Genomic DNA, 18,875 nt, shown 5'->3' with positions numbered 1-18,875 from the left:
GAAAGATAAATATTATCAGTGTCCAAACAAAACAGCTGTTAGTTGTTCTATCAGCTTTTCTGAGAACTGACCCAATTAATAAAATGGATTTATTAATTCAAGCTATATTGAATATGAAAAGGAAAAAGGAAAGGAAATATTCTGAGAAAAAACAAATAAGACAAAGAGTCACCCCAACATACATATTTGGATTTGCTGATTTTCGGTCAAACTCACCCTCAGGAGAGTTTTTGCTTGTTTGTTTGTTTTGGATGGGGGCAAAGGTTAAAGCAAGAACAAAGGGAAAAGATGGGAGGAAGTGAGAAGAGAAGGGTAGCTGACCAAGATGGTCACCTGTTTGCAAATCTTCCCTTGGGATCAAACTCCTATAGCTTGATAAGAAGAATATACACTGATAGCATTGGGGCAGGCCTACCTAAAGCCAGTTAAGAGAGAGTTGCCTGAGTTCACCTGCAAAAGAACGGAATCCAAGGGTCAGAGTCCAGACAACTAGGCTAAAAAGAAAAAAGAAAAAACACACCAAAACCAGAGGTTCATGTTTCTCATTTCCCAGATGTTCCAGTCCCAGAAAATCTCTGTCATTGAAATGAAAAACAAACAATCCTTGTTTGTAATGAAAAAGAATTTAACTTACTCAAAATCAGAAGAGGTTAAGAGGGTAGAGGTGCAGGGAAAATAATGCAACAGACGTTTAGAAATATAGAATTTATTTATATTCACCGTAAGACAGTGTCACATTTTGTACATGGCTACCAGAAGAGGAATAACACTCTGATTGCACTATATTGCTATCAACATTGCTTATTCTGCGGAGTCGGGAAACACTTATTTTCCCCTTTAAAAAATTTAAGGCTCAGTTTCCAAAAGGTAATTTTACCACTTATTTTCCTGTTTAAGGAACTGGGAAGGTTCTGAAATAAAGGACAAAGGGGTGGAGGGGGAAGGACAGTGCCACACACTTCACTCACTCCTACCCCCGCTGAAGACACTCAGTGTGATCTGTGGTTTTGTCAAAGGCTCCTCCTATCTGAAATGTGTTTGGTTACAAGATCAAACAAATCAGTAGATGGGAGAGGCCTTAGGTATGTACCTTTAGTAAACAAACGGGAAAACTAAAAACTTTATCACTAGTTGCTGGCTAACATGTTTATACGCAAGTTGCCTGCAGATAAGTGTGCACACATAGTCACGTGGACTCACTTTCCTTTGGTAAAGCTCACCAAACAGGATGTCTCTTCTAACACGCTAGTAAAAAATATTTAATTTCCTTTCAACTTTCAGATCAAGTGGCCACAAAGCTGTCCTTTCTCCTAAATACTGTCTTCCATTTTTCTTTTCAAACTTGTAGTATAACAAAACCATGATAGTAACTCAAACTGGTATGTAATCCCTGTTTCAGTGATTAAAGAGAGTGGGAGGAAAGAGCGTGAGAAAGCGAATCGTGAACAAAGTTTGGGGTATTTTCTTGAGAATTACCATATCAACGAGTTCCAAACACAACGAGTTCCTAAAGTGTTTTAGAAGCACGTTTTCCTGTACAAATATTTCTTTCAATCTACAATGACATAATCATTTTACAAAAGAGAATCTGTTCAAACTCAGTAAACTACCTTACAGTTCATGAGGCTAACGCTATAACAACAACAAAAGCCAAAAAGGGCACCGTGGGTTCTGCCTCTGGCATCAAGAGGTAGAGACAATCACTCGGTAGAAAAGATTAACAATAAAAAACAAAAATGGTAAAACAAAACAACACGCCCTCCCCCGCCAAAAAAAATACTCCACCACATTCCATTTCTAAGGACTAGTTCTGGAAAGCCTGAGTGGCATTCAGTCTAATTCCAAGTTGAGAGATCCATTGCCCACAATCATCTTGCTGTAATTCTTCTGCTGCTCTTCCTTAAAGGTGTCCTTCACCTTGGCTCTCTTCAGCCCTCCATCCCTGAGAAAAGAAAGACAAATAAATAAAAGATACTCCCAGCAGAGATTTAAAAGGGTTACCTATTAATACATGCTGCACGGTGCCATGACATTTAGCAGCTGGTCAGCGATTAGGCAAAAAAACACTGGATTTGGAAGCAGAAGGAACCAGATTTCAATCTCTGCTCTGCCACTCAATCAGACCTGTGTTACTTTAAGGCAGGAACAATCTCTCTCATGTTTGATTAAAATAAAACAATCTCTCTGCTCAGTTTCTTTTTAGAAGTTAGGGCTGCTATATTCAATATTTGGATACTGTATTAAAACTAGGATTGTTTACCTATCTTTTTCCCCAAGGAAAGTAAAGTACTAGGTATTTTTAATCTAAATCGACCTATATCTTACTAGAAAGCCATATGGAAAATTTTAAATAAACACACAAGAAATGGTGAGGAAACTGAGTTATGTGTGGGTAAATTCCTTAAAGAGAAATGGGTTCATCATTATTCAAATCTAATCCTATGTCTAACAAGTCATGTTTTGATTCAAACCACTATATTTCAAGTATTTATAATCTTCCATATTCCAAAACAGACTCAAAATAAAACAAGCAACAAAAACATAAACTGCATTCAACCAATAATAGTGCCTATGTAAGCAGTATTCCTTAATTCAGAGCCTGTGAATCTTTGAACTCTCTCCAGGGTGGAGAAAACAGACCTGCCTGGGTTACAAGTATTCTGTGTGCACTTCCTTCTTTAGACAACACAAAGAAACAACAAGCTGGAAGAGCTGGAAGGGGACTGGACTGTCAGGGCCACTCTCTCCTAATCTCATGTTTTAGATTTTAACTCCTAGGAGAGCGTGGACCAAGAACTTGCTTACTTTATACTCTGCCTGTTTAATTTTAACCCAGCTAAGCATGAATGTTTACCAAGTGCTCTCTAATGATGATGAATGGATCATAGGTTAGCCAGTGAACTCAATGCCATGAAGACAGAACTTGACCTGCAAACAGACGGCTGCCTGAGACAACTGCCATGTCCTGGCCTCTAAAGTCAAAACTAAGACATGGCCCACCAGGAGGTCCTCAACTTAAAAATAGACTTAGGTCCACAAATCTTCCAGGGGGTCAGTTGTGGAAATTTCCATGAAATAAGGTTATAAATTGTCATTAGGTCTCCAGAATTGTCCACAAGGGCCTCTTTTATCCACATGAGCTGCCTCTTAACTATTCAGAGCATTTATGTGAATTCTGAATAGTAAGAACTATGGAAGGGAGGGAGAGACGGAAGAAAGGCCATTCCTCCATTCCTGAGGTCCAGGCCAAAACAGATAAAAATTCACAGTCAGCAACATTTGTCCTTGAGCAACCTGACATTATTTTTACACAATTCTCCCTCCCAAGCATGCCAGTAAACCTCACGCTGCTCTGAGCACCCCACCTGTGACTTGCCACCCCTAGAGACTTTAAAGTTTTACCCAATTCCCCTTTACAATGACAGCAGATCTTAGTTCTTAAGGAAGGCAGCAGCCATATATAAAAGCCACTGTAAGATGACACAATTAAGTTCTCATTTAATCTAGGGGAAAAAAAAAATCTAGACATGTTAATTCATATCCAACTGACAAACACATCTGGAAAGGCAGTGAGCCTATTTTCTTTTTAAAGAAGAGGCCAGGTAATTAAAAGTAACTTTTTATTATTAAACTGCAGATGGCCTGATAAAAGGAAATTTTAAAACTCTGAGGATCATTTGTGCCATTTCGTTCAAGCCAATCTGACTGGGAGTCTGTCCTGGAGCTAACGCCCTTAGGCTATTTTTGTTTCGCAAGGCTTTCTTCCTTTCCTTGGTATCTGAGGCTATAGATCCAAAGCTCTAAGCTTTTCATAATGGCTTCAGGGCAGGAGCAGGGCTGGGATGTCAGGTAAGAGGAAGGGGGATAAAGATTAGAAAACAATGAACAAGGAAGAGGAAGCCCATTACACAGATGAACATGGGTCACTAGGACATCTGTAAACTAGGACATTGGTAAGCCTGTCATTTCATGATGGTAGGATGTCTGCAATTTAGTTTCACATATTCCAGTTTAGAGGGTGTAATACAAATATTAGTCTTAACCTGTCTTAATCCTAGTCTTGACTTTAGGGCCCTAAAGTGAGTTGCCCTAAATCAAGAACTCATACTCCCAGAGTGGTCAACTAGGCATGTAATTAGAAGGCCACCCTCCAGAGGTGCCACTATAAGGTTTCAGCTATCTTGATATCCCATCAACCTCCCAAGCTTTGTTAATTAGCATAATGAATTTTAGAAATGGGTTTTCACTGTAGAAATTAGTAGTTTGTTCATTAGCATGACAGATGCCAGAGACAGGCTTTCCTAGGTGAAATTAGTTGTATTCAAGGTATGTGAATGGATAAAATATTTTAGAGACATTCCCCACCCTTGCATTAAAGGGTATATAAGAATGTAGCCAGCCCTTCTTCCAGAGGCTTAATCCCTAAATAGTCCTGCATTCCTCTGCGGGTTCAGAAGGCTTTGGTTGCCTGGCTGACAGCTTGACTTGGTAAGCCACATCCTGCTCCCACAATATTGCCAAAATTGCCTCCGATGAACTTTTCATGTCAAGTGTTTTCAAAACACCAAAAAGACAGCAGGGACTTTATTACACTTACAGAACTTGAAGTATGGACTATTTTGTGCCAGTTTGCAAATCCTATGTCTGTCTGTGTGTAAGAATCAATTTCCTATTATAACCCTCACTGATACAGACTAAATGTTTGTGTGCCCCCCAACATTCATGTACTGAAGCCCTAACTCCCAATAATATGGCATTTGGAGATGGGGCCTTTGGGACCTAATTAGGTTTAGATGAGGTCATCAGGGTTGGGCCCTCAAGATGGGAATAGTACCCTTATAAGAAGACACACCAGAGCTTCCCTGGTGGCACAGTGGTTAAGAATCTGCCTGCCAATGCAGGGGACACGGGTTCGAGCCCTGGTCCGGGAGGATCCCACATTCCGCAGAGCAACTAAGCCCGTGTGCCACAACTACTGAGCCTGCACTCTAGAGCCTGTGAGACACAACTACTGAGCCCATGTGCCACAACTACTGAAGCCCGCACGCCTACAGCCCGTGCTCCTCAACAAGAGAAGCCACCACAACGAAGAGCAGACCCCGCTCGCTGCAACTAAAGAGAAAAGCCCATGTGCAGCAACAAAGACCTAACGCAGCCAAAAATTAATTAATTAATTAATTAATTTTTTTTTAGAAAGACACAACAGAGAACTTCCAGCCTTCAGAACTGTGACCAAATAAATTTCTGTTGTTTAAGCCACCCAGTCTATAGTAGCTTGTTATGGCAGCCTGAGCAGACTAATACTCCCACCTACATTCAATCTTGCTCAAAGAAACAAAAAACTGAAGCCATAGATATCCATACCTAAAATATTTTGCTTATTTCCTGTCAAGTTTTTAAGTTTTCTTTAATATAGTTATAGCTGGTGTTAAATATGAACAAGTCTGTAAGTTGCCCCTTGCCTCCCAGGGTCCATTCCTCCAAATCCATTCTCACTTTCTTCTTCAGTGAAAGAACCCTAAATTTTAGCTTGACACATGGCCATGCAGAACAAAGACTACATTTCCCAGATTCCTTTGCAGCAAGGTGTCAGTTCAAACAGATACAAGTGGAAGTGGCTTGTCCAACGTCCAGCCTGTGCTCTTAAAGACATGAATGTGTCCTTGTTTTAGTTCTTCCGTGCTAGTCATTTTGCTGTACTCAGTGGGTAGAGGTGGAGCAGCCATCTTGGACCATAAAGTAGAAGCACACCGAGGATGGTAGAGCAATACAGAATGAGCTGTTATAGCAGTCTAGGCTGCCTATGTTTATATTTGGGAGATGAAATTCTATCTTAGTTAAGCCATCGTTATGCTGTATAAGCCACTGTCAGTGTCAGCTAAACCTCCACCTAACAAGCATAATAAATGACATTATTAAAATTCAGTTTTTTAATTTAAAAAAAAGTGAGAGTACTTCTGAAAAATTTCTTACCAAGGAAGCTCAGTCAACCCTCCTTGTATGGCAATAGCAGATTTAACCCGGTTAGCAAACTGGACTGCATCTTCTCCTTCCTGGAAAAAAACAATCACAAGTACTTCCTTAAGACAGAGTTTTCAAATAATGCTTTCAAATGTCTCACAATCATTTAGATTTGTTTTAAAGTATAAGATTCATATTTTAGCTCAAATATGCTCTATTCTGAATCATAGCAAATATCATTTGTTCTATTAAGAAAATGCAGTGCTGTACTGTTTAATATTTTTATCACGTGTATATATGTTTATTATGCTCTATATTAGCCTTATTCAAGATACAAAAATCCACAATATCTGCAGGTTCAAGAAACCAATGGCAATTGTAAAAACTATTATGGAAAAGAGTCTCTGAATATAAAACCAGCTTGATTTTGAAGACAGCTAGGTATATATACTTTTTAATGACTAATGCTGAGAAAGCAGAAAGTCCAACTGTAGCTAATGTGAGGAAGGGAGACACCCAGGTTTTCAGGTAAAGGTTTTCTTGCCTTTATCTGACTAGATAAAGCACCAAAGACCAGTTGTCTATGGCATACCTCTCTGGTCATGGGGGGCATGTACCACACATCACAGACAATTGCCCAGCTGGTCATCACTCGAAGCAGGTAGCTCACCATGTTGTATTTACTACTGTTCCAAAATGCGTCACCAAACTGAGGATTATACTGAGAAAAGAGAAAAGAAAATGTATTCCAGTTAGGAATTAAGTGGCAGTTTCTCTTATCCATGTCAGTGGATGATAAGCCAAACATCTCTATCAGACCCCCCAAAAAAGAGAAGCTACTTCACTTGACAGAAAGGATCCAAAGAGCAAACCAGATGTAGAAAACAAATTTATGGTTACCAGGGGGTAAGAGGGGGAGAGAGAAATTGGAAGATTGGGGTTGACACATATGCACTACTGTATATAAAAGAGATAACTAATAAGGACCTACTGTATAGCACTGGGAACTCAACTCAATACTCTGTAGTGACCTATATGGGAAAGGAATCTAAAAAAGAGTGGATATGTGTATTTGTATAACTGATTCACTTTGCTATACACCTGAAACTAACACAACATTGTAAATCAACTATACTCCAGTAAAAATTAAAAGAACAATTAAAAAAACTATACTCCATTAAAAATTTAAAAAACAAACAAACAAAAAAAACCCAAAGAGCAAACCAGGCCATATAACTCCCCTGACTAGAGCCAGAGAGCACTGATACAGGAGGGTTATTGACATGACTCTTAAATATCTGTCTCCCCACTTAACTGGAAGGTGGGTGAAAGGAGGAACAGTATCTGTTTTGCTTATCATGGTCTCCTCAGTACTCAGACACTGGCCTGGCACACAGTACCACCCCACATATCTATATACATATCTCAGTAGAGAGAAAAAGTGATCAAGCAAATGGGGCAACTGTAAATAATTGGTCAATCTGAGTAAAGAGTCCGCAAGTATTCCTTATTCTTGCAAATTTTAAGTTTGAAATTATATCAAAATAACATTACCAAGTCACTGCCCTCTTTTGTGGGGGGGTGAGGGTGTTTTACCTTAATTGCAACTGGATATATGGTTCCTCCAATTTCAAAGCTTCCCTTTTTAAACATCATGACTGAAGTATTGTTGATGCAAGTTCCTATAAGGAAATAGGAGTAGAGGGTGAATATTTTTTAAAGCAGTCATTTTTAAAATGAATCATTTTGATATAAAATAATTTAAAATATTCGTCATATCAAATTACAGATTTTTTTTAAAAAAGAAAAAAATTACAGATATTTTATTATCATTTTACAAATCAATTCCTGCTTAAGCAGTAGTAATTCGACAGTTCTAAGCAGGTTTAATAATGAACTTTTACTTAATTATTGGCTACTCTAAAGATACAATTTCCTCACAACAGGTGACAATTTCAGCACATCTTAAAATAAGGACTTTAAAAAGTTATGGACAATACCTTTCTAAGTTCATTACCCAGAAACAACTTCTAAGGTCAAAAAGGTACCAGGACTTCCATCAAATCTCAAAAGAAAGCAGGGAATTACTAGCTCAGAGGCCGTTCCATCCCTACAGGACAGCATAGATCTGAACTAAGAATGCCAATTCTAGAACAATCCAATTCCTCATATACTTTTGGTACTTGTTATCAACTATAGCTTGGTAATAAGCACTGTCCCTTCTTACCTTCAGGAAAGATTAATATGGGTAATTTTTTCTTATCAGCAATATGTTCTTTTAGTCTGTGAAGAAAAATAAAGGATCAAAATTATACCATAAAAAAGAGAGAGGCGGGAATCCTTTTTGGTATTCTTTACTCTCTACTAACACAGATATACTTGTAAAGCAATAAGGAGGAAAGAAATAAGATACAAGTAAAGAAAATAAAGAAAATAAACTCAAGTTGGTCCCTTTCTAAAAAAAGTGTAAAGGCTGGTAAAGCTGAGATAGAGAGATTACAGCTGCCAGAGTATATACTGCTGCTCAGTAATCTCAAGATGGGGAACAGTTTTCTAACCTTAAAGAGATTTCAACAGGTACTTTCCATTTTACTTTTAAAAGCATGGCCCACCTTCATCTTTACAGCAATGATCAGAGTGCCTTCAGTTAAAGGCCTCAGGTAAAAAGCTGTTTCCAAACAAAGGTTTCTGGTAAGCAACTGTACCCCAAGCCCCAGAAGTTCCTTCTCCTGTTCCATAAATAGCATTAGCTCTGTCTGTCTCTACATGGATTTAAGTGATAACGGTCATTCAGCAAACACTTAATCCACCATCTATTTATTCAGCCAACGGTTACCAACTATTTACCTTCAAGGTAGTAATTTTCAACTTTAAAAATTCAGTGACTGGACTATATCTAAGTCATGGCAATGTAAATGTATGGGCCTTCTAATCTCATCATCTATCCCACTATGACTACAGAATTCAAAAATTTTTAAATCTAGCTAAGACAGGTGATTCACCAGAAAAGGCCAACCACAAATAGAGCTCCATATGTTTTAGTTTTAACCTTTAGTACTGCTCTGCCTTCTTTGGCAGGAAGACCAAGGCTTGAAAGATTTTATGCTACCCCAATGGATACTGTGTAATGATGCTGCTTACCTCTTAGTAACCAGGTGTCGGTCCTTCATTTCTGAGCGTTCAAACCAGACATGTGGACAAGCCTTGACCATAGCTCTCTGAATAATTCCCATCAATCCACCATGAACCTGGCCAACCTAGAAGGACCATGAGAAAAAAATGCAAAGGCATAGCTGTCCAAAGAAAGTCTTTTTTTCTTTTTAGTACCAGTAAGTTCCTATTCCCCACTCAGAGAAAAGATTGGCCTTCTTCTACTGATTGAAGTTCATAGTCTGTTCAAAGGACATGACTGGCCAAATATAAGCACAAAGTATTCTTTAGTAGCACCTTTGAATTTTAAGCTATGTTGCTATACTAGCTTTACTCTAGCTTTAAAAAGTAGAGGTCTTTCAACTTAGTCAAGATAAGGGAAATACAAATTAAAACTACACTGAGGGACTTCCTTGGTGGCACAGTGGTTAAGACTTCATGCTCCCAATGCAGGGGGCGTGGGTTCGATCCCTGGTCAGGGAACTAGATCCCACACGCATGCCTCAACCAAGAGTTCGCATGCCACAACTAAGGAGCCCACCTGCTGCAACTAAGACCTGGCACTACCAAATAAATAAATAAATATTAAAAAAAAAACTACACTGAAATACAATTTCTGACCCATCAAATCAATAAAGATTCAAAGGTTTGACAATGCGCTCTGAGCCAAGGCTGTGGGAAACAGGCACTCTCATACATTGCTTGGGATGAGGAGATTATAACACCCATAGCAGGAAATTTGGCAAATTTATCAAAACTACATATACATTTATCCTTCAACTCAATAATTCCAGTTCTAGGAATGTACCCTGAAGATATAACTCCAACAAAATGGAAATATATATGCACAAAGTTATAACTGCATTATTTGTAATTGAGACATATTGGAAAATACCTAAATGTCCAAACATAAGAACTTAGATGAATAAACCATGGTACATGCACACAATGGAGTACTATACAACTAGGAAAAGAATAAGGTTGATCTCTATGACTGATAAGGAGTGATTTCTAGGAGATGTTGTTAAGTGAAAAAAGCAATTGCAAAAGAGCAAATAAAGTATGCCACCTTTTGTGCTAGGTGGAAGGGGAAGTATACACATGTATTTGTTTACCTCTACAAAAAGAAAATATACACAAAACCAATGTAGTTGGAAACCTACAAGGATAGGAGGGAATGGGGTAGAATGGACATGGGTGGAGTGACTTCTATGAGTGTACTTTTTTGTTTAGTTTTGACATTTCAAAGCATATTAATGTCTCACAAATTAAAAAAATAAATCAACAAGGATGCAATTAGCAAAGTGAAAGCAAATTTAAAGAAATGAACCCAACTGTATTTCAAATGAATAAAAGAACATTGAAGGAAGGGGGAGGAAAAAAAATCTAAGAAATTTACAAAGATAGTATTTAACCACATCTGCTCCATCTTGGGTGGGGTACCAAGAAATGCAAAATACCCTGAATTCTTTTTACAACATATTTTTCTTTTTGTAGTAAAACAGGTGAAGCAATTCTGAAGCAATTTTAGATGTATTATAGGATTGAGAAAATGAGTAAACATGTTGATATTGTTGGGAAAAAGGGTATTCACTGTGAAGAAAAGGGAGATACAAATATAGGTTGCAGAAAACTAAGAAAGAACTTGATGAATTGAATGAATTATTACAGACTCAGATTTCCAATATTATATTACTATTACACATAAATATGACATATAAACATATTAAAAATAGAAATATTTTACACACATTTTTACATAGAGAGAGAGAAAGCAGCACATGAGAATGTAAATAATAAAGTAAATGGCACAAAATGTTACCAACCGGTAAATGTGGATAAAGGGCATATGGATGTTCCATGCAACATTCTTATTATTACAATTTCTCTCTAAGTTAGAAAATATTTCTAGATTTAAAAAAAAAAAGTAGAGAGCTTTGTTTAGGAAGAAAAAAAAAAAAACTCTGAAAAGGCACTAAGAAGAGATCTTGATGTATAGTTTATATTTAGCCAAAAGAGGGCAAATAAAACCTCTGGAGGTTAGCTGTACAGTTCCTCCCACTTCTGCCCTCTGCTGCCTCTGATTTAAATCTGCTTGGCTTAGGGGCTTCCCTGGTGGCACAGTGGTTGGGAGTCCGCCTGCCGATGCAGGGGACACGTGTTCGTGCCCCGGTCTGGGAAGATCCCACATGCCGCGGAGCCTGCGCATCTGGAGCCTGTGCTCCGCAGCGGGAGAGGCCAAACCAGTGAGAGGCCCGCATACCACAAAAAAATAAATAAATAAATAAATAAATAAATAAAATAAAATAAATCTGCTTGGCTTAGAAAGGATGGAGACGGGGTGGGGGGAGGGTGTGGGACAAAATAGTTGAAGAGGATTAAGAGGTACAAACTTTCAATTATAAAATAAATAAGTAATGGTATGTAATGTACAGCATAGAGAATATAGTTAATAAGTTGCAATAACTTTATATGGTGGCAGATGGTTACTAAACTTATAGTGGTGATCAATTCATAATGTATATGTGCTGAATCACTATGTTGTATGCCTGAAACTAACATAACATTGTACTCAACTACAATTAAAACATTAAAACTAAAAAAATAAATAAAGAAATCCAACTGGCTTTTGGTTTCTGTCACTCAACCCATCAGAAAGTTTGCAGGTTCTATGCTTTTTTAAGCCTTGTCTAATACTGTAAATTATATAATTGTATACTGCACCTGTAATTGCAGTTATATACGATCAAGAAGCATGGAAAATGCTAACAAAATTCTGATGCCCTCAGTCACAAATGAGTTATACTCAACTCTTTGTTGACCAGGACAGGGAATGCATATTGTATCAGAAACACAAAATCATGATTAGGCAAGTTGGTTAAGACACTTGAACCTCTGCTTTCTCAACTACAACATCTCAGCCCTAACCCCTTTGGATTACAGGGAAGGTCAAACACAATGGATGTGAAAGTGCTTGTCCATATAAATGCAAGGAATTATTATATACACCCAGAACTGGGTGGGGTCTATCCAGGATTTTTAACATGAGGGTTTCTGGACAGGCTTTCTGGCGTCTCTGGATGGGCTTTCTGGGATCCATAAACATCTTGAAATTATACACAAAATTTTGTTTGTATGATGCAAATGTTGTTGTTGTTCTTCTAAAAAAAGGATACATAAATATTAACTGATTACTAACCTAAAAAAGGTTAAGAACTACCAATGCCCATTAAGTCTTTTCAGAGTGGTGGTTAAAGCTTCCTTAAATTCAGAAAGAGCTCCATAACTTAGAGAAATTTAATAACGTGTTAAAATGTGGTTGCCCAAGAGTTATATATCTGAACTTGTATCTTAGATTAAATATCTGGCAGTGAGCTAGGAGCTTTTACAAAGGTCTTCAAACCCCCCTCAATGACTGTATAAGCCACAGATTGTCAGCTACCCACATACATGCCAGCACTCCCTACTTGCCTATTTGCAGCAGACACTTAAATCAACAATGGCTCCCTTCACATGCCTTCCTTCCCAGGAAAGCACACCAGACCATGAGTATCAATCATAGGAGGAGGGGACTCAGAGGTACAAACTACTATGTAGAAAATAAATAAGCTACAAAGATACGTTGTACAGCACAGGGAATATAGCCGATATTTTATAATAACTATAAATGGAGTATAACGTTTAAAAATTGTGAATCACTATGTTGTACACCTGAAACTTATATAATACTGTACATCAACTATACCTCAAAATAAATAAATAAATTAATTAATTAATGGCTCCCTTCAAATGCCTTCCCAGGAAAGCACATCAGACCATGACTAACAGTCACTAGAGCTGACACCTGAAATAAAATCTATCTGTTCTCTCTGAAGTCCAAGCCACCACCATGAGATATGAAAAGAAGATTCCCCAGGATTCCTCTCCCATTATTCCATTCACACGCCAGCTTAGGCATATTTACCACCAGTAGGAAAGAACATCTTTAGTGATCCTCCAAATTTTACTTGACATATACATAAAAGAGAAGAAGGAAATCTTGACAAGTTCTTCAGGGTGACAGAAAACACCCTTTGAATTGAAAACATGCCAGAAATGCCACAAAAAGGTCTTTTGAGGTGTCTGATTTTTACTGTGGGCTTTGTGGTTTGTTGATGGGTTTTTTTCCTTTTCTCTTCTTTTGCGGCTGTAGGCAAGAACTGAGAAAGGCAATGTGGTATATATATCTGCCTTCCTTGCTTGATCTTCATTAAAGGGACAGGGTTTTTTTCTTTAATTGCATATGACTCCCTGAAGGGAGACAGAACTAATTGGCTGGTAAGGGATTTGTACAGCTCTAAGGAGGAAGACTTTAGCATCTCAAAGTGTCATTAAACATTTCAGGGATTTTTTTTTTTTTTTACTTTTTTTATCGCTTATTAAACATTGCAAGGATTTTACAAGCAAGATGGAATCAACTTTATAAAGTCCAATCATGCTCAAGTATGTCTACATTTCATTAAGTTAATTTCTTACTACCTTAAATATAATGGCTGTTTTCCTTCTTTTTCTTGCACTATATATTCCTCATGTAAATATATTAATATTGATAAATTATATACTTACATAGTATAACACCGTCACTTTCTAATATAAAACTAACTTTCTAATTTGTGCCAAAATAAAACAAAAGTTTGAACAATCCACAACACATGCAATTACTTGAAATATCAACGCGTTGTTCTTACCATAGCATAGCACCCATCCGTTGTCAAGATCAAAACATCTATCGGTGAAGTATGGTTGGCAACACAAATGCCTCCCTTCTGGGGTCTGTACTGCCTGCAATTACAAACAATGGTTAATACTAAATCTTGAAAAAATGGCCACTATTTTTCAGAACAGCATGTAGAAATTCACGCTATTTTGTTTTTAAAAGTACACTAAAAAAATAAAGTTTCAAAGTATACGGGCTCATCTTAAAAAGGTTGTCTCCAGGGAGTATGATGGGAGGGGGGTAAGAGTATAGGAGGAAGGGCCCATGATTTTCCCTTTACATACATTTATATCACTTTTCTGTAATGATCATATTGTCCTTTTATGATGAAAAAATAATTTTAAATAAATAAATAAATAAATAAATTTAAAACATTAAACTGAATTATAAAGATTCCATAACTTTAATAAACTTTGTGATATGTAAGTTCTACTTATTTTACCATAAGTATTTTCACATTATTTCAATCTTCATAAGTATCACTTTCAGTGGCTTCAGAATGATCCAGAGTAAATTCACTGTAGTTTCCTCCTTCCTATCCCCCTAAAACAGAGGTTGGCAAACTCTTCTTATCACAGGCCAGAGAGTAAATACTTTAGGCTTTGCAAGCCAGCCAATCCCTGTCAAAACTCCTGGACTCTGCTGTTTTGGCACAAAGGCAGCCACAGATAATACATAAATGAATGAGTGTGGCTGTGTTCCAATAAAACTTTATTTACAAAAATCAGATGGCGAGCCACATTTCGCCTACAAGCCCATAGTTTAGTGTGCCAACCTCTGTCCTAAAGTTCAAATGGTATTTCACACTAATGAAGCAAAGTGGTTTCCTTTGGACCCATACAGAGAAGAAAGGGAACCAAATGCATAACAATGTTAGTATGTTTTCCTTAAAATTAAAAGCAATTTTACAATAAGTTGTGAATTCCTCTCTATGTAATTAAAGCTCCTTTTCTGTAGAAGATGTTTCCTCTAATCACACGTTTACCAAAACATTTTCTTCTAATCCTCACCCCAAAACTCACAGCCCAATCACAAATCCTGTAATTTTAGAAATTTAAGGGGCCTTTTATGTTGGTAACATATGGTAAAGCCAAATGATGAAATGTTTTCCCTTCTACAAAAAAGACACAAACATCCAGTCACACAGATATAGAGAGCAAATGAGTGGTTAAAAGTGTGTGTGTTGGGCTTCCCTGGTGGCACAGTGGTTGAGAGTCCGCCTGCCGATGCAGGGGACACGGGTGCGTGCCCGGGTCCGGGAAGATCCCACATGCCGCGGAGCGGCTGGGCCCGTGAGCCATGGCCGCTGAGCCTGTGCATCCGGAGCCTGTGCTCCGCAAGGGGAGAGGCCACAACAGTGAGAGGCCTGCGTACCGCAAAAAAAAAAAAAAAAAAAAGTGTGTGTGGCAGGGGCATCACAGGGGTCGGGAGTGGGAGGTGCAAACTACTGGGCGTACGACAGGCTCAAGGATATGCTGTACAACACGGGGAATATAGCCCATATTTTATAATGACTGTAAGTGGCAAGTAACCTTTAAAAGTTGTATAAAATTTTTTAAATTAAAAAAAAAAATCCAGTCAGTAAAAAAAGAGACGCTTGTCCTAGAACTTTAAAAATGATGATACTAAATATAAAAAAATAAAATTTAGTTTCCAGAAAAGTAATTCAAAATCAATCAAAATGACCTCCATGTAGCTAATAACTTCACTTACTACCTTTCTCCTCTCTGATGAGGGGTGAGGTAAGCAGAATGCTGGGTGCTGTTTTAAGGCTCAGTTGTGGGATTTTAGAAGTGGCAGAGCTGAGACTAGAAACCAGACTCAGGATTCCCAAGTCTAGTCCTCTTTCCACCATTCTGCAGGCCTGTCACCTTCATCATTTAAAAATTTTTACATGGATCCAGGTTAAAACCTGACTCTCCCATTTACTAGCCACGTGACCCTAGACAACCAAACCCAGAGCTTCCATTTCTTCACCCTGTAAAACAGGATAACACAGTGCGTTCTCAAAGGGATGACCTATGAGAAGTATGGGCCTGGCCTGCACACCATAAATACCTATTTATTAAGGTCATTACATGTTTATTATTATGTTCCCTATGCAAATGGATTGCTTTTGAAAAGTAGGGGGGGTTTTTGTTTGTTTTTTAAACATCTTTATTGGAGTATAATTGTTTTACAATGGTGTGTTAGTTTCTGCTGTAAAACAAAGCGAATCAGCTATACATATACATATATCCCCATATCTCCTCCCTCTTGCATCTCCCTCCCACCCACCCTATCCCACCCCTCTAAGTGGTCACAAAGCCCCGAGCTGATCTCCCTGTGCTATGCGGCTACTTCCCACTAGCTATCTATTTTACATTTGGTAGTGTATATATGTCCATGCCACTCTCTCACTTCGTCCCAGAATGTCCTCAAGTCCATTCTCTACGTCTGCGTCTTTATTCCTGTCCTGGCCCTAGGTTCTTCACAACCTTGAAAAGTGTTTTTGTGCACTGTGATGTCTGTGACGCTCTAAGCAGTAGGGATGAACACACTGGAAATACTCTTATTTCACCTGCTTCCTCCCACCCACTACTGTCAATCACATGCTGATTTACCTAGAGAAAGGCTGGCAGGAAGCCAGCAAACACTCACTTGTTATGATAATGAATGGTACCAGAGAGGGCACGAACACAGATCCTGCAGCAAGTCAGGTGGACCAGTTCACTCAGCCGGTTTTTGAGGCTGAAGTAAAGAGAAAACATTTTATTGTGCAGCTCTGGGCACTCCTAAGAAACAATACAATAAAAGCTTCAATGTGCTCCTTGACAGCAGCATACAGTTCAATTCTCACTGTCTCGCTGAGGTATTTAGGACAAACCTCTAATGGAAAATAGCTTCCACCCTGACCAACGATAAATCCTGACCAAGGACTAGCATGATAAAATTCCTGCTCAAGATAAGCTGAAGCTTCTTTGGTCTCAGCCTCATGAGCTTGACAATACTACAAGAATCTCTTGCTTTCCTTGAGTCCCTCAGTCCATTTGCTTCCTTCTCTTCATTTCCCCTTTTGAAAAGCAACTTCTGTCAATTTAAATGTAAGCATCATGGGAAATCAAATAAAGACTATGAAGATGAAGTGAGCGGCATTTTAATACGCGTGCTGAGGCCATAAATTTGACGCAGTACATAGGAATCACACAAATATTCTCTTTGTGGACACAGCTAAGAAAACAGACAAACCTATTAATGGCTGGAAGGAGGGAAACATTTCACCTGCTTTCTGGAAGCTGTCCAACCAGGGTAGTTCCTATAACCAAAAAACTGATTCCAATGAAAGCCAAGGTAACCCTGAAAAGGAAAAGAAACAGTAATGCAAAACCTAGTTGAACAGTAGGGGGAAAAGGGAAGGAATATAAAGTTCATAAAAAATTAAACTGTAAATAACTTGAGGAGCATCTACGCTACACAATATGATGCAGCCATTCAAAGAATTGGGCAAATCTATAGATTCTGACATGGAAGAATGGTTCTTTGTACATTTTGAGAAAAAAAAGAGCAAACTTCAAAATAATGTGTAGAGTATGATACCATTTTCAAAATAACAGCAAGCACATAACCAGTCTATAGATGCATATAGCAGGCCTGGAAATTTGTTCACAAAACTGCCATGTTCAATCTATGCAATCATCAAAGGGTTAAGCGGGCTAGTGAAGAGAATAAAAGACTTGCCCTTCTGCTTTTCTGAAGTATTTTTTAAAATTTTTTTAAATATACACATATTAACTTCCTACATAAGAAAAGAGTTTTATGCTGTATAAAGGAGTCATTTCAGGTTGAAAGTAGTTAACTTACTTTATTAACTTTTTTACTTTCAAAAAGGAAAGAGTCATTTTTAGAAATGTAAACAGAATTACTCAAAAAGAAAAAGCTGAGATTTTATACCTTTCAAAATAAATGGGGTTTCCTTATAAAGACCTTGTTAAGTTGTTAAACCTTGTTAAAGTCTTGGTTTAACACCTTTTGACATAGCGATTTGAAGGTTCGATTCAGTTTTTCTTTGGATGCCATATTTTCATGTCAGTCACTAATGCAATAACTAAATGACTGCTTAATCTCATCCATCGATTACACAAAATTTTTAAAATAATGTTGTGCCATCTTGTCCTAATGAGAATCACTTGTTCCTACACATTAACTCAGAAGAGGTTATATATTTTAACATGTTTAACAACTGGGTTCAAAACTATTGAATATTTTTATTTGCTAAATTAACAGAAAATTCTGTTTTCCAGTCTCAGTGAGCCAACATGAGAGTTCTCACAGATGACACAAGTCTTCTGCCACAATCTGTGTTGCTTAAGAATTTTACTGAGATACAATTCACACGTCATACAATTCACCACTTAATGTGGCAATTCAATAGTTTTTGCCACATTCACAGAGTTATTCAACCATCAACACAATTTTAGCACAATCTGTTTTTTAAATGCTCACTTTGTAGCAACTGCTTCTTTTAAAAAGCATTTACAAAGCAATTCTTTCCCAGGAAGAGTATGTACTAAGAGTAGGAGCCTCAATTCTGCCATTTTCTTCTTGCTCTTGGGTGCTTATATTACTAGATTATCCTAAATCTGTGGTTTCTTTGCAAGAATCTTTTATGTCACGTATCTATTTTATGAGCATTAAGCTAAACTAGATAATGGAATCATATCACTATTTGGTGGGCACTCCCAGCAAGTGAAAGCTAACCAACATAGGAGGGCATCTCAAGTACTCTGGGCTGTAAAATCCTCACTCTTTCTTCAGGTTGCCTTGGATACAGTGCCTGACCTATGGACCAAGTAAAGATGTAAGAGCTCATCTATATATTCAACTTTACTGAAATTTCATTTCTTTATAAGAATAAAAATAAAATCAATGGAAGCACTAATTATAAATAGAATAGAAACTTCTAATAAATAAAAGCTGAAACATTTCCCAAACACAACAATGGTTAATCTTGTGCATCCCCAGAGTGCAT

General features: G+C 37.8%; 1 protein-coding gene across 5 annotated transcripts in view; it reads right to left on the bottom strand.

Annotated features, from left to right (window-relative positions):
• Positions 1-690: 690 nt before the first annotated feature.
• Positions 691-18,875, bottom strand: part of GPAT3 (glycerol-3-phosphate acyltransferase 3) — a 58,399-nt gene continuing 40,214 nt past the window's right edge. For all 5 annotated transcript variants that reach the window (XM_060093419.1, XM_060093446.1, XM_060093427.1 and 2 more), the window contains 9 exons: positions 17,129-17,203; positions 16,508-16,597; positions 13,839-13,932; positions 9,103-9,218; positions 8,189-8,244; positions 7,558-7,643; positions 6,554-6,682; positions 5,974-6,053; positions 691-1,942 (listed from right to left, as the gene is read on the bottom strand). In XM_060093419.1, the coding sequence (XP_059949402.1) occupies positions 1,831-1,942; positions 5,974-6,053; positions 6,554-6,682; positions 7,558-7,643; positions 8,189-8,244; positions 9,103-9,218; positions 13,839-13,932; positions 16,508-16,597; positions 17,129-17,203 (838 nt within the window). In that variant the 3' untranslated portion in view covers positions 691-1,830. The remainder of the gene's footprint in view (positions 1,943-5,973; positions 6,054-6,553; positions 6,683-7,557; positions 7,644-8,188; positions 8,245-9,102; positions 9,219-13,838; positions 13,933-16,507; positions 16,598-17,128; positions 17,204-18,875) is intronic.

This window comes from Mesoplodon densirostris, chromosome 1 (assembly GCF_025265405.1).
Source record: "Mesoplodon densirostris isolate mMesDen1 chromosome 1, mMesDen1 primary haplotype, whole genome shotgun sequence".
Lineage (NCBI taxonomy): Eukaryota > Metazoa > Chordata > Mammalia > Artiodactyla > Ziphiidae > Mesoplodon > Mesoplodon densirostris.
The sequence above is the reverse complement of the archived record's forward strand: the minus strand, read 5'-3'. Positions and strand labels throughout refer to the sequence as shown.